The sequence below is a fragment of the Pleurodeles waltl genome, chromosome 6, assembly GCF_031143425.1.
Source record: "Pleurodeles waltl isolate 20211129_DDA chromosome 6, aPleWal1.hap1.20221129, whole genome shotgun sequence".
Classification (NCBI taxonomy): domain Eukaryota; kingdom Metazoa; phylum Chordata; class Amphibia; order Caudata; family Salamandridae; genus Pleurodeles; species Pleurodeles waltl.
Window position 1 is genome coordinate 717529157 of NC_090445.1, and position 15477 is coordinate 717544633.

Consider the following 15477-nt stretch of genomic DNA (forward strand, 5'->3'; position numbering starts at 1 on the left):
TTGTGATAAAAAATGTTTTCCTCCTTTTTGTTCTAGTTCAAAGCTTTTGCTTTATTTGCTGTGGCTCCTTGCGGTTTTGGCAGTGGTTGACCTGCAGTTTGCACAGTTGCATGTTTTAGGTAAGTAAAAACAATTTACTCCAAAGGAGTATTGTTGCCATGCATGAATGACATGTTTGTAGGAGGTGTACTAAATGCAGGATTGTGTGTGAAATTGTCCTTAGATTTGTGCACAATGATATTTGTTTTGTCTTATTTCTAATTTGCCTTTCTTTCTTTCTTTTTAGTGGGATATCATTGGTGATTGCTGTGTCTGTGCAGAGTAGTTGCTGGTGAATCAAGCTTTTTCAGGCAAGTGAGCGGTATAGTTTTTGAGTTTATAACTCTTACTAACAAAGTTACACTTTGTTACTTGTCTTACACAGTGCTGGTTGTTGGTGGTGAATTTGTCCAGTTAATTTTAGTAGGAGAGATCATGGCTAGCTGCAGGATGACCGCTCAGCAGGTGGTTGGTATGCTTTTTGAGTCACAGTCTGATCATGATTATGAGACGGACTCTGCATCTGAGGCAGAGGAGGAAGTCAGAGATTCTGGCAGTGATGTTTCTGTTGGAGGGGAATCTTCTGATGATGAAGCCACACTCAGTGCAGATGAAGGGCCTGTTTTAGAGGAGGACACTGATGTGCCAATAGTGCAGCAACCTGGGGCTGAAAGGTTTCCCGTTATAAGACCTGATGTCTGGGTTGCCCCAAACATGGAGCAGCCAGAGTTGCCTGCCTTTACTGGTCTCCCGTGGGTGTAACGCCAATACAGAGAACTTTTTGCCTATCAATTTCTTTGAGTTATTCATGGATGATATGTTTTTGGAAGAGATTGTTGAGCAGACTAATTTGTATGCGGAGCAGCATTTGAGGGACAACGCTGCTAGACTTAGGCCACACTCTAGAGCTGCCCAGTCGATTCCCACAAATTTGGAGGAGATAATAAAGTTTTTGGGTTTGACTTTTTTGATGGGGTTGATAAGGAAGCCGTCACTGGCTTCTTATTGGTCTACTAGTCCCTTGATGGCAACAGCTATATTTCCTGCGACCATGAGTCGTAATCGGTATTTGCTTCTTCTTAGGATGCTGCATTTTGTTGACAATGCATTAGCCTTGCCACAAGATCACCCAGATTCTGACCGTCTTTTTAAGATTAGGCCTGTCCTTGATCATTTTGTAGATCGGTTTTCGGAGGTCTATGTTCCAGGCTAAGAGATAAGTGTGGACGAGTCTTTGGTCCTCTTCAAGGGTCGTTTGGTTTTTAGGCAGTACATTCCTAGCAAAAGGGCACGATATGGAATTAAATTGTATATGCTGTCTGAAAGTAGGACAGGATGTGTGTATAGTTTCCGTGTGTACACTGGTAGGGATTCCAATATTGACCCCCCTGGTTGTCCTCCCACTTTTGGAGTTACTGAGAAAATTGTGTGGGATCTTGGTAGACGACTGTTCAACAAAGGTCACCATTTGTATGTAGATAACTTCTACACTGGTGTGCAGTTGGTCAAGGAATTGTTTAGAGTGGACACAGTTGCTTGTGGAACAATCCGTTCTAACCGGAAAGGGTATCCAAGGGAGCTTGCCTGTAAAAAACTTGAGAGGGGACAGTGCTGTGCCTTGCGGAATGAGGAGCTGCTAGCTTTTAAATTTTCAGACAAGAGGGATGTCTACATGCTAAGTACCATCCATGATGAGAGCACTTCCCAAGTGACTGTTTGGGGCCAGGTTGCTGAAGTGCGCAAACCTGTGTGCATTTTAGATTATAATAAGCACATGGGAGGTGTAGATAGAGTTGACCAGTGGTTGGAACCTTATACTGCTATTCGTAAGTCTTACGTTTGGTATAAGAAGTTAGCAATTCACCTTTTCCACTTAGCAACCTTCAATGCTTTTATTGTGTTTAGAGATAGGTCTTCAGAGTCAAAGATGACATTAGTGAAATTTCAGGAGTCAGTGATAGAGAGCCTTATTGTGGTGGAACAGGCCAGAGTTCCTAGAGAAGCAGTGGTGGAGGATGTGGCTAGATTGAAAGATCGCCACTTTGCTGAGCACATTCCTCCCACACCCAAAAAAGACTTTCCAGCTAAGTAATGTAGAGTGTGTTTTCGAAGAGGTATCCAGAGGGAGACTCGAATGCACTGCCCAGATTGTCCTTCAAAGCCTGGGCTGTGTGTGGGTGGTTGTTTTAAGAATTACCACACCCAGAAGAATTTCTGGGAACAACCATGAGTGTAAATTCATGTCTGTTTTGTATTTTCATGTGTTCAGTTTCATGGTTAGCATTTCTGTCATGTACTAGAGCTTTTGTGTTTGTAGTTTTGTAATTCTTTCTACTTAGTTAGGGCTTCCTCTGTTTAAAAAAAAAAAAAAAAAATGATGCCATTGTGTGTGGAGTGGGGCTTGGCTGAGAGTGTACATATTGACTTGCTGTTGGCTACTGCAGCACACTGCCAGCCAAACACCAGTCCACACACTCCCATCAGCTGGTGTGATTGTTGTATCAGGCATGTGGGCGTATGTAAGTGATGGGCCCTTGAGTGGCGCTGTCTGTCGATGTGAGTGTTGTAATGTGCTGAGCCCGTGGCTGGCGGTGTGAATGGTCTTGTGTGTGTCATGTATGAAAGTTGTGTGAATGGACTGTAAAGCGGTTGGTGCCTTGTTTTTTGCCTTCCAGTTATTAACAGTGCATTTAATTTTTGTGAAAGCTCTTGTTAGTAAAATTTGATCCACTGAACCATCACTCACCCTCGTGCCAAATCCAACCATGACAAAACCTGCTCCGCTGTAATCAGGCGTCGCAGCACACCTGTGACATGCTAGGTGCCTCAGGTGGGACCCCGATGATGAAGCATGCCACCAACTTAGTTGGTGGGTGAGGGGTCTTTTTCACATAACCTAAGTGCGTTTCTTTTCAAAATTTTAGTGTTTGGCACATAACGGACGTATGTGGACACATCAAAACGATATATTACAAAACTACCTGTGTTTGGGGGGGAGAGGGCACCTATGTTTTTGGTCCTGTGTGCGGCCTTCATCTAGGGAAACCTACCAAACCCCAAGGAGTCCAGGGAGGTGTGGCTTGCGTGGATCCCCCAACATTTTCTTACCCAGACTCCTCTGTAAACCTCAAAATTTACTTAAAAAAAGCATATTTTCCTGACTTTTCTTTGTAGGATCACCACTCCAGCACAAAATTCCTACTCCCCAGTGTTCCCCTCAGTCTCCCAAGTAAAATGACACCTCACTTATGTGGGTCCCCAAAGCAGAGTCAGTCTAAAGATGTATAAAAGAATATGTCCTTATAAACTCGCTGTGCTATCCCCTCTATCTCTACAAGTTTTGGGCCTTATTCTGCTGCAGGCACCTGGCCCACCAAGACAAGTGAGGTATCATTTTTATCGGGAGACTTGGGGGAACGCTGGGTGGAAGGAAATTTGTGGCTCCTCTCAGATTCCAGAACTTTCTGTCACCGAAATGTGAGGGAAATGCGTTTATTTAGCCAAAAATTGAGGTTTGCAAAGGATTCTGGGCAACAGAACCTGGTCAGAGCCCCGCAAGTCACCCCATCTTGGATTCCCCTAGGTCTCTAGTTTTCAAAAATGCACAGGTTTGGTAGGTTTCCCTAGGTGCCGGCTGAGCTAGAGGCCAAAATCTACAGGTAGGCACTTTGCAAAAAACAGCTCTGTTTTCTGTGATGTGTCCACGTTGTGTTTTGGGGCATATCCTGTCGCGGGCGCTAGGCCTACCCACACAAGTGAGGCACCATTTTTATCAGGAGATTTGGGGGAGCACTGGATGGAAGGAAATTTGTGGCTCCTCTCAGATTCCAGAACTTTCTGTCACCGAAATGTGAGGAAAATGCGTTTTTTTAGCCAAAAATTGAGGTTTGCAAAGGATTCTGGGTAACAGAACCTGGTCAGAGCCCCACAAGTCACCCCATCTTGGATTCCCCTAGGTCTCTAGTTTTCAAAAATGCACAGGTTTCATAGGTTTCCCTAGGTGCCGGTTGAGCTAGAGGCCAATATCTACAGGTAGGCACTTTGCAAAAAACAGCTCTGCTTTCTTTCAAAAAATGGGATGTGTCCACGTTGTGTTTTGGGGCGTCTCCTGTCGCGGCCGCTAGGCCTACCCACACAAGTGAGGTATCATTTTTATCGGGAGACTTGGGGGAACGCTGGGTGGAAGGAAATTTGTGGCTCCTCTCAGATTCCAGAACTTTCTGTCACCGAAATGTGAGGAAAATGCGTTTTTTTAGCCAAAAATTGAGGTTTGCAAAGGATTCTGGGTAACAGAACCTGGTCAGAGCCCCACAAGTCACCCCATCTTGGATTCCCCTAGGTCTCTAGTTTTAAAAAATGCACAGGTTTCATAGGTTTCCCTAGGTGCCGGTTGAGCTAGAGGCCAATATCTACAGGTAGGCACTTTGCAAAAAACAGCTCTGCTTTCTTTCAAAAAATGGGATGTGTCCACGTTGTGTTTTGGGGCGTCTCCTGTCGCGGCCGCTAGGCCTACCCACACAAGTGAGGTATCATTTTTATCGGGAGACTTGGGGGAACGCTGGGTGGAAGGAAATTTGTGGCTCCTCTCAGATTCCAGAACTTTCTGTCACCGAAATGTGAGGAAAATGCGTTTTCTTAGCCAAAAATTGAGGTTTGCAAAGGATTCTGGCTAACAGAACCTGGTCAGAGCCCCACAAGTCACCCCATCTTGGATTCCTCTAGGTCTCTAGTTTTCAAAAATGCACAGGTTCGGTAGGTTTCCCTAGGTGCCGGCTGAGCTAGAGGCCAAAATCTACAGGTAGGCACTTTGCTAAAAACAGCTGTTTTCTTTCAAAAAATAGGATGTGTCCACGTTGTGTTTTGGGGCGTCTCCTGTCGCGGCCGCTAGACCTACCCACACAAGTGAGGTATCATTTTTATCGGGAGACTTGGGGGAACGCTGGGTGGAAGGAAATTTGTGGCTCCTCTCAGATTCCAGAACTTTCTGTCACCGAAATGTGAGGAAAATGCGTTTTTTTAGCCAAAAATTGAGGTTTGCAAAGGATTCTGGGTAACAGAACCTGGTCAGACCCCCACAAGTCACCCCATCTTGGATTCCCCTAGGTCTCTAGTTTTCAAAAATGCACAGGTTTGGTAGGTTTCCCTAGCTGCCGGCTGAGATAGAGGCCAAAATCTACAGGTAGGCACTTTGCAAAAAACAGCTCTGCTTTCTTTAAAAAAATGGGATGTGTCCACGTTGTGTTTTGGGGCGTCTCCTGTCGCGGCCGCTAGGCCTACCCACACAAGTGAGGTATCATCTTTATTGGGAGACTTGGGGGAACGCTGGGTGGAAGGAAATTTGTGGCTCCTCTCAGATTCCAGAACTTTCTGTCACCGAAATGTGAGGAAAATGCGTTTTTTTAGCCAAAAATTGAGGTTTGCAAAGGATTCTGGCTAACAGAACCTGGTCAGAGCCCCACAAGTCACCCCATCTTGGATTCCCCTAGGTCTCTAGTTTTAAAAAATGCACAGGTTTGGTAGGTTTCCCTAGGTGCCGGCTGAGCTAGAGGCCAAAATCTACAGGTAGGCACTTTGCAAAAAACAGCTCTGCTTTCTTTCAAAAAATCGGATGTGTCCACGTTGTTTATTGGGTGTGTCCTGTCGCGGCCGCTAGGCCTACCCACACAAGTGAGGTATCATTTTTATCGGGAGACTTGGGGGAACGCTGGGTGGAAGGAAATTTGTGGCTCCTCTCAGATTCCAGAACTTTCTGTCACCGAAATGTGAGGAAAATGCGTTTTTTAGCCAAAAATTGAGGTTTGCAAAGGATTCTGGGTAACAGAACCTGGTCAGAGCCCCACAAGTCACCCCATCTTGGATTCCCCTAGGTCTCTAGTTTTCAAAAATATACAGGTTTGGTAGGTTTCCCTAGGTGCCGGCTGAGCTAGAGGCCAAAATCTACAGGTAGGCACTGTTTTCAATGAAAAAATGTGATGTGTCCACGTTGCGTTTTGGGGCATATCCTGTCGCGGGCGCTAGGCCTACCCACACAAGTGAGGTACCATTTTTATCGGGAGACTTGGGGGAGCGCTGGATGGAAGGACATTTGTGGCTCCTCTCAGATTCCAGAACTTTCTGTCACCGAAATGTGAGGAAAATGCATTTTTTTAGCCAAAAATTGAGGTTTGCAAAGGATTCTGGCTAACAGAACCTGGTCAGAGCCCCACAAGTCACCCCATCTTGGATTCCCCTAGGTCTCTAGTTTGCAAAAATGCACAGGTTTGGTAGGTTTCCCTAGGTGCCGGCTGAGCTAGAGGCCAAAATCTACAGGTAGGCACTTTGCAAAAAACAGCTCTGTTTTCTGTGATGTGTCCACGTTGTGTTTTGGGGCATATCCTGTCGCGGGCGCTAGGTCTACCCACACAAGTGAGGTACAATTTTTATCGGGAGACTTGGGGGAGCGCTGGATGGAAGGAAATTTGTGGCTCCTCTCAGATTCCAGAACTTTCTGTCACCGAAATGTGAGGAAAATGCATTTTTTAGCCAAAAATTGAGGTTTGCAAAGGATTCTGGGTAACAGAACCTGGTCAGAGCCCCACAAGTCACCCCATCTTGGATTCCCCTAGGTCTCTAGTTTTCAAAAATGCACAGGTTTCATAGGTTTCCCTAGGTGCTGGCTGAGCTAGAGGCCAAAATCTACAGGTAGGCACTTTGTAAAAAATAGCTCTGCTTTCTTTCAAAAAATGGGATGTGTCCACGTTGTGTTTTGGGGTGTCACCTGTCGCGGCCGCTAGGCCTACCCACACAAGTGAGGTATCATTTTTATCGGGAGACTTGGGGGAACGCTGGGTGGAAGGAAATTTGTGGCTCCTCTCAGATTCCAGAACTTTCTGTGACCGAAATGTGAGGAAAATGCGTTTTTTTAGCCAAAAATTGAGGTTTGCAAAGGATTCTGGGTAACAGAACCTGGTCAGAGCCCCACAAGTCACCCCATCTTGGATTCCCCTAGGTCTCTAGTTTTCAAAAATATACAGGTTTGGTAGGTTTCCCTAGGTGCCGGCTGAGCTAGAGGCCAAAATCTACAGGTAGGCACTTTGCAAAAAACAGCTGTTTTCTTTCAAAAAATGGGATGTGTCCACGTTGTGTTCTGGGGCGTTTCCTGTCGCGGCCGCTAGGCCTATCCACACAAGTGAGGTATCATTTTTACCGGGAGACTTGGGGGAACGCTGGGTGGAAGGAAATTTGTGGCTCCTCTCAGATTCCAGAACTTTCTGTCACCGAAATGTGAGGAAAATGCGTTTTTTTACCCAAAAAATGAGGTTTGCAAAGGATTCTGGGTAACAGAACCTGGTCAGAGCCCCACAAGTCCCCCTATCTTGGATTCCCCTTGGTTTCTAGTTTTCAAAAATGCACAGGTTTGGTAGGTTTCCCTAGGTGCCGGCTGAGCTAGAGGCCAAAATCTACAGGTAGACACTTTGCAAAAAACAGCTCTGTTTTCTGTGATGTGTCCATGTTGTGTTTTGGGGCATATCCTGTCGCGGGCGCTAGGCCTACCCACACAAGTGAGGTACCATTTTTATCGGGAGACTTGGGGGAGCGCTGGATGGAAGGAAATTTGTGGGTCCTCTCAGATTCCAGAACTTTCTGTCACCGAAATGTGAGGAAAATGCGTTTTTTTTAGCCAAAAATTGAGGTTTGCAAAGGATTCTGGCTAACAGAACCTGGTCAGAGCCCCACAAGTCACCCCATCTTGGATTCCCCTAGGTCTCTAGTTTTCAAAAATGCACAGGTTTGGTAGGTTTCCCTAGGTGCCGGCTGAGCTAGAGGCCAAAATCTACAGGTAGGCACTTTGCAAAAAACAGCTCTGCTTTCTTTCAAAAAATCGGATGTGTCCACGTTGTTTATTGGGTGTGTCCTGTCGCGGCCGCTAGGCCTACCCACACAAGTGAGGTATCATTTTTATCGGGAGACTTGGGGGAACGCTGGGTGGAAGGAAATTTGTGGCTCCTCTCAGATTCCAGAACTTTCTGTCACCGAAATGTGAGGAAAATGCGTTTTTTAGCCAAAAATTGAGGTTTGCAAAGGATTCTGGGTAACAGAACCTGGTCAGAGCCCCACAAGTCACCCCATCTTGGATTCCCCTAGGTCTCTAGTTTTCAAAAATATACAGGTTTGGTAGGTTTCCCTAGGTGCCGGCTGAGCTAGAGGCCAAAATCTACAGGTAGGCACTGTTTTCAATGAAAAAATGTGATGTGTCCACGTTGCGTTTTGGGCATATCCTGTCGCGGGCGCTAGGCCTACCCACACAAGTGAGGTACCATTTTTATCGGGAGACTTGGGGGAGCGCTGGATGGAAGGACATTTGTGGCTCCTCTCAGATTCCAGAACTTTCTGTCACCGAAATGTGAGGAAAATGCATTTTTTTAGCCAAAAATTGAGGTTTGCAAAGGATTCTGGCTAACAGAACCTGGTCACAGCCCCACAAGTCACCCCATCTTGGATTCCCCAAGGTCTCTAGTTTTCAAAAATGCACAGGTTTGGTAGGTTTCCCTAGGTGCCGGCTGAGGTAGAGGCCAAAATCTACAGGTAGGCACTTTGCAAAAAACAGCTCTGTTTTCTGAGATGTGTCCACGTTGTGTTTTGGGGCATATCCTGTCGCGGGCGCTAGGCCTACCCACACAAGTGAGGCACCATTTTTATCGGAAGATTTGGGGGAGCGCTGGATGGAAGGAAATTTGTGGCTCCTCTCAAATTCCAGAACTTTCTGTCACCGAAATGTGAGGAAAATGCATTTTTTTTAGCCAAAAATTGAGGTTTGCAAAGGATTCTGGGTAACAGAACCTGGTCAGAGCCCCACAAGTCACCCCATCTTGGATTCCCCTAGGTCTCTAGTTTTAAAAAATGCACAGGTTTCATAGGTTTCCCTAGGTGCTGGCTGAGCTAGAGGCCAAAATCTACAGGTAGGCATTTTGTAAAAAATAGCTCTGTTTTCTTTCAAAAAATGGGATGTGTCCACGTTGTGTTTTGGGGCGTCTCCTGTCGCGGCCGCTAGGCCTACCCACACAAGTGAGGTATCATTTTTATCGGGAGACTTGGGGGAACGCTGGGTGGAAGGAAATTTGTGGCTCCTCTCAGATTCCAGAACTTTCTGTCACCGAAATGTGAGGAACATGTGTTTTTTTAGCCAAAAATTGAGGTTTGCAAAGGATTCTGGGTAACAGAACCTGGTCAGAGCCCCACAAGTCACCCCATCTTGGATTCCCCTAGGTCTCTAGTTGTCAAAAATATACAGGTTTGGTAGGTTTCCCTAGGTGCCGGCTGAGCTAGAGGCCAAAATCTGCAGGTAGGCACTTTGCAAAAAACAGCTGTTTTCTTTCAAAAAATGGGATGTGTCCACGTTGTGTTTTGGGGTGTCTCCTGTCGCAGCCGCTAGACCTACCCACACAAGTGCGGTATCATTTTTATCGGGAGACGTGGGGGAGCGCTGGATGGAAGGAAATTTGTGGGTCCTCTCAGATTCCAGAACTTTCTGTCACCGAAATGTGAGGAAAATGCGTTTTTTTTGCCAAAAATTGAGGTTTGCAAAGGATACTGGCTAACAGAACCTGATCAGAGCCCCACAAGTCACCCCATCTTGGATTCCCCTAGGTCTCTAGTTTTCAAAAATGCACAGGTTTGGTAGGTTGCCCTAGGTGCCGGCTGAGCTAGAGGCCAAAATCTACAGGTAGGCACTTTGCAAAAAACAGCTCTGTTTTCTGTGATGTGTCCACGTTGTGTTTTGGGGCATATACTGTCGCGGTCGCTAGGCCTACCCACACAAGTGAGGTATCATTTTTATCGGGAGACTTGGGGTAACGCTGGGTGGAAGGAAATTTGTGGCTCCTCTCAGATTCCAGAACTTTCTGTCACCGAAATGTGAGGAAAATGCGTTTTTTTAGCCAAAAATTTAGGTTTGGAAAGGATTCTGGGTAACAGAACCTGGTCAGAGCCCCACAAGTCACCCCATCCTGGATTCCCCTAGGTCTCTAGTTTTCAAAAATGCACAAGTTTGGTAGGTTTCCCTAGGTGCCGGCTGAGCTAGAGGCCAAAATCTACAGGTAGGCACTTTGCAAAAAAACAGCTCTGTGTTCTGTGATGTGTCCACGTTGTGGTTTGGGGAATATCCTGTTGCAGGCGCTAGGCCTAGACACACAAGTGAGGTATCATTTTTATCGGGAGACTTGGGGGAACATAGAATAGCAAAACAAGTGTTATTGCCCCTTGTCTTTCTCTACATTTTTCCCTTCCAAATGTAAAACAGTGTGTAAAAAAGTCGTCCATTTGAGAAATGCCCTGTAATTCACATGCTAGTATGGGCACCCCGGAATTCAGAGATGTGCAAATAACCACTGCTTCTCAACACCTTATCTTGTGCCCATTTTGGAAATACAAAGGTTTTCTTGATAGCTATTTTTTACTCAGTTGTTATTTTCTGTAGGAAACCCTTGTAGGATCTACACAAATTACCCCTTGCTGAATTCAGAATTTTGTCTACTTTTCAGAAATGTTGCGGTGTCTGGGATCCAGCGTTGGTTTCATGCCCATTTCTGTCACTGACTGGAAGGAGACTGAAAGCACAAAAAATCGTAAAAATGGGGTATGTCCCAGTAAAATGCCAAAATTGTGTTGAAAAATTGGGTTTTCTGATTCAAGTCTGCCTGTTCCTGAAAGTTGGGAAGCTGGTGATTTTAGCACCGCAAACCCTTTGTTGATGCCCTTTTCAGGGAAAAAAAAAAACACAAGCCTTCTTCTGCAGCCCCTTTTTCCCATTATTTTGAAAAAAACGTAATTTTCACTGTATTTTGGCTAATTTCTTGGCCTCCTTCTGGGGAAACCACAAAGTCTGGGTACCTCTAGAATCCCTAGTATGTTGGAAAAAAAGGACGCAAATTTGGCGTGGGTAGCTTATGTGAACAAAAAGTTATGAGGGCCTAAGCGCGAACTGCTCCAAATAGCCAAAAAAAGGCTCGGCACAGGAGGGGGAAAAGGCCTGGCAGCGAAGGGGTTAATGGGCAAGCATCATCCTCCCCTTCATGTTTAGCATTTTACTAATAGAATCTAAAGCACGTGCTTACCAATCAGAGAGCTGTTTTTAATGTTCATATTAATTTAAATAATGTATCTTCGTTTAAAAGGCCAAGGACTCAATCACGAGGTCCTTTTTAAATCCGGGGACACTAGTAATGGTAGTTATAAGTCCAGTGTAAAACCTTAGGCCAGATGTTTTTGAGTTGGGTAAATCAACTGTTCAAAGGAACTAAAATCTCAGTGTGAAGCTCTATGGGTAAAAGATGAATTACTGGGGGATCCAGCTGTGGTATTTCTGAATCTCCTCGTGATTCTTCATTTCTGAGAGGGGATTGGGTGGGACGAATGGGGTTGGGGGGAGAGGAAGGGGAGTATCAGGAAAAAGTCTGGGGACCACATAATGGGACACCAAATAGCAATCAACTCGAATTTCTATACTTTTTACAATGAGGGCTGTAATCAACTTTTACAGAAGGAAAGCATAACATCAGTAATCACTATGCTTCCATTGTGCAAGGTATCTTGCACGCTTCCAGCAGAACCTATTCCACAGACCAGATATTTAGTAATCAAAATACAAGATGATGAATAGAAACAAGCAAAGAAATCTTACAGAAGCATGAAGAGCTCATTCTATTACAGATACTAATATTTGTTGGAAGGTTTTTGAAGATCATTCTTATGCACAATTTCGCATCCAATATAGACATCATAGAATTACCCTGTCCTGTTGTTCCGACCCATGATGGAGGACTTCAGCTCCCAAATCATGACCCGTCCATCACTGATGATCAGCGCCACAGAGTTCTCACTCACAGGACAGCAAGCCAAACTGAAAGGGCGCACCGTCTTAGTCACCCTGATAGCATCACACTGGCAGCGAAGGTCATATGTCAGCTCCTGAATGGGATCGGGATCTGCGATTCAAATGAAGATTTAAGGAACAAGATCACCTTCTTGTAATTTCTCTAATTAACAAGTGAACATGAGTGAAGAAAATATTGGAATTCTTGATAACATATTTTAAATGGATCTTGATGAATCTTAAGGAAAATGGTAGGGACAAGGAGTGATAAAAGTGCTTGGAACTGACTGAAGATTGAGTCACCTGCAGTGTTAATTGTTTCGGAGGACCTTGCTGGTCTCCCTGACTGGCTCTCTACTGGAGCTGGTCGGCTAAAGTGACTCTAAGTTACTGCAAAAAATTCTAAGTGTCAAATTTATTGAATTTGCCAAGGCTTCCACGCAGTTAAGTGAAATGCTTTGATTTACTATACCGTGTGAACTCTATATCTCTGGAACCTCACCCCTGTGGATCTTTTTTTCCTGCAGTTTCTAAAAATACATATAAATATAGTCTATTTTTAAAAAATGGTGTGGAATGTCTTGAGTGTCTTGCCAATTTGATCAATTGTTTTGATGCTGTCTAAATGCTTTACACTTGTTTCTTTGTGCAAGCCTTCCTGCTCGGAGCTGCAACTACTCAGGGCTGAGCTGAAGTTATGACAAATTAAACCTACTGTTCCTAAAGTAGTTGGTAAGTGCATTACTCGGTGAGCTTGCACAATCACAAAATGTAATATGCCTGCTTTCCTACCACTTGTCATATCCTAAGGCCCAATGTTTCCAAAACTTTGAATTTCCCTACAGTTCTTATCACCTATGTATAGAAAAATGTACTGGGTTCTGCAGAAGTGCATTCATTAACCCCTATGTCAATTTATCAATGGCCAAGAAATGTGCAAACTCAGCTCAGCCTTTGGAAGCACACAAGATCAAAAGTGTTTAGGTCTCAGAGAAAAACAGAACACACCATACTGTGGTCACTGAGCAGACCGACATTTTCTCCATCGAGGTGGATAACATGTCGGTGAACTTTAGTTACATTTCTTTCGGATATGTACATATGACAAGTTTCCCTTGTCACAGTATCTGGAAAAGTCTCACACTCTGCTCTGCAGTCTTACTGCTTTGGTCGCTGATGAGGAATGTGGGATCAAGTAGGCTTTTACTACTCATTAGAGTGACTGGTTCCCAACCTGTGGACTGGGGACCACTGGTGGTCCGCAAAGCCTCCTCACGTGGGTCTGCGATGGCTTAGAAAATAAAATAATATTAACAGATTAGGTCCCCAGCTTTCAGTACTGACTCAGTGGGGAGTCCCCACATTCCAATAATGATTCAGTGAGGGTCCCTGGGTTCCAGTAATGATAAAGTGGGGGTACACAGAAGTCAAAATGTTGGGAACCACTGCATTAAAGTATCTGTTATCTAGACCATTTCCGGTGTCGTTTTTGGCCACAATACTCAGCACCTTTTACCAATTTGTGTAACGCTACTGTAATGGCTTGCAGACTACATTGGACATGGTTACTTACCTTTAAATAAAGCTATCTTACATTGGTTTGCTTTGAAGCATTTGGCTGGGAGTTTTTTCCACTATTCTCATTGAGACCGGATGTCTCCGGCGAGTATGATCACAACTCGGGATGCTGGGTCCTATCCAAGTGATAATGTCCGGGGCACTCTCTTCAGATCCACATCCTGCTTGGCTACAGAGTCCTGACAAAGCCCCCTTCTTAGCAGGAAACTTCTAACTAGCACACCCTACTTGGAGATCCAATTGTTAGCTAATGAATATAATGTCTATCTGGGGGGCAAGGATGATTTTGTATGGTTTTGATGTTCTATGTAGATTGTACCCAAGTTAATCACATCAGATCTGCTGGACTCATACAGCTGGTTTGCACTAATGAGATACAGGTTAATTATAAGTTTTGTTCAGCTTGTAAAAACATGGGCTGGGAAAGGTGGGTTTGGGGAAAGAAAGACCAACTTTTCTATAACATGGCATGGGAAAGTGTGCCTTGCACATTGGCACTCTGCCTTCACTCTGCAGCCTGCAGTCTGGTCTCAGGCTTGCACAGACTCCTGTTCTTCGATAAGTACAGGAGAAAAGACGCACTTGACAGGCTTAATACTACACTGTAATACTTGCTTGTTGGAAATGACCGTTTTTGCAGGGCCATCCCCAGTCTTTTTGCCTCCTTCCTCCTATTTTTTCTGACCTGTTTTTGTTGGCTTTAGGACTCTGGGCACTTTACCACTGCTAACCAGTGCTGAAGTGCATATACTCTCTGTGTAAAGTGTACTGTTGATTGGTTTATCCATGATTGGCATATTTGATTTACTGGTAAGTCCCTAGTAAAGTGCACTAGAGGTGCCCATAGCCTGTAAATCAAGTGCTACTAGTAGGCCTGCAGCACTGGTTGTGCCACCCACATTAGTAGTCCTGTAAACATGGCTCCAACCTGCCACTGCAGTGTCTGTGTGTGCAGTTTTAAACTGCCAATTCGACTTGGTAAGTGTACCCACTTGCCAGGCCCAAACCTTCCATTTTACTACATGTAAGGCACCCCTAAGGTAGGCCCTAGGTAGCCCCATGGGCAGGGTGCATTGTATGTTTAAGGTAGGACATATACTTGTGTGTTTTATATGTCCCAACAGTGAAATACTGTCAAATTCGGTTTTTACTGTGTAAGGCCTATCTCTCTCATAGGTTAACATGGGGGCTGCCTTTAAATATGTTTAAAGCGCAGATTCCCTTTGAGAGCAGATACAATTTGGAGTTTAGGGTCACTGAACTCACAATTTAAAAATACATATTTTAGTGAAGTTGGTTTTTAAATTGGCTGTTTGAAAATGCCACTTTTAGAAAGTAGGCATTTTCTTGCTTATACCATTCTGTGACTCTACCTGTTTGTGGATTGTCTCTCTGGGTCAGTTTGACAGTTGGGCTGTTTTGCACCTCTCTAGACAGTGACACAAAAGGGGCCGGGGTGTAGCCTGCATATCCTGATGAGCCATCTGAGCTAGAGAGGAGGGAGGACTGGTCGTTCACACCTGAAAGGACTGTGCCTGACCTCACACAATGCAGTCTCCGACCCCCTGGTGTATGTCTGGGACCTGGCCTGGACAAGGAAGGATCTTGCAAACACTTGAGACTTTTCTTTGAAGTTTGCCAACTTCAAAGGCAGAACTGAGTATAAGAAGATGACCCAAAACCCCAGACTTTTAGAATCTTTCTGGAATCAAGAGGAACCTCTGCAAGGAGAAGAGCTCAAGAGCTGAAGGAGGAGTACTGTCCCTTTGCTGTGCTGCTTTGCTGGACTGGCCTGCAGTTGCTGCTTCTGCCTGAAAAGAGTGCAAAGGGTGAACTTTGCTGTGTGTCCTTGAGAACATTCTCAAAGGCCTTGGAGTAGAGCTTGCCTCCTGTTGGAAGTCTCAGGGACACCAAAGACTTCAGTTTCCTCGACCTGCAGCACTGGGAACTGTGTGTTTTGTGCTGTTCAAGAGGAGAAACCACCGCGCCACTGCCAACGAGGCCGCTGG

General features: G+C 45.0%; 1 protein-coding gene across 2 annotated transcripts in view; it reads right to left on the reverse strand.

Annotated features, from left to right (window-relative positions):
• WDR11 (WD repeat domain 11) overlaps positions 1-15477 on the reverse strand; it is a 646314-nt gene that overhangs the window by 476760 nt on the left and 154077 nt on the right. For both annotated transcript variants that reach the window (XM_069239226.1, XM_069239227.1), the window contains exon 8: positions 11807-12002. In XM_069239226.1, the coding sequence (XP_069095327.1) occupies positions 11807-12002 (196 nt within the window). The remainder of the gene's footprint in view (positions 1-11806; positions 12003-15477) is intronic.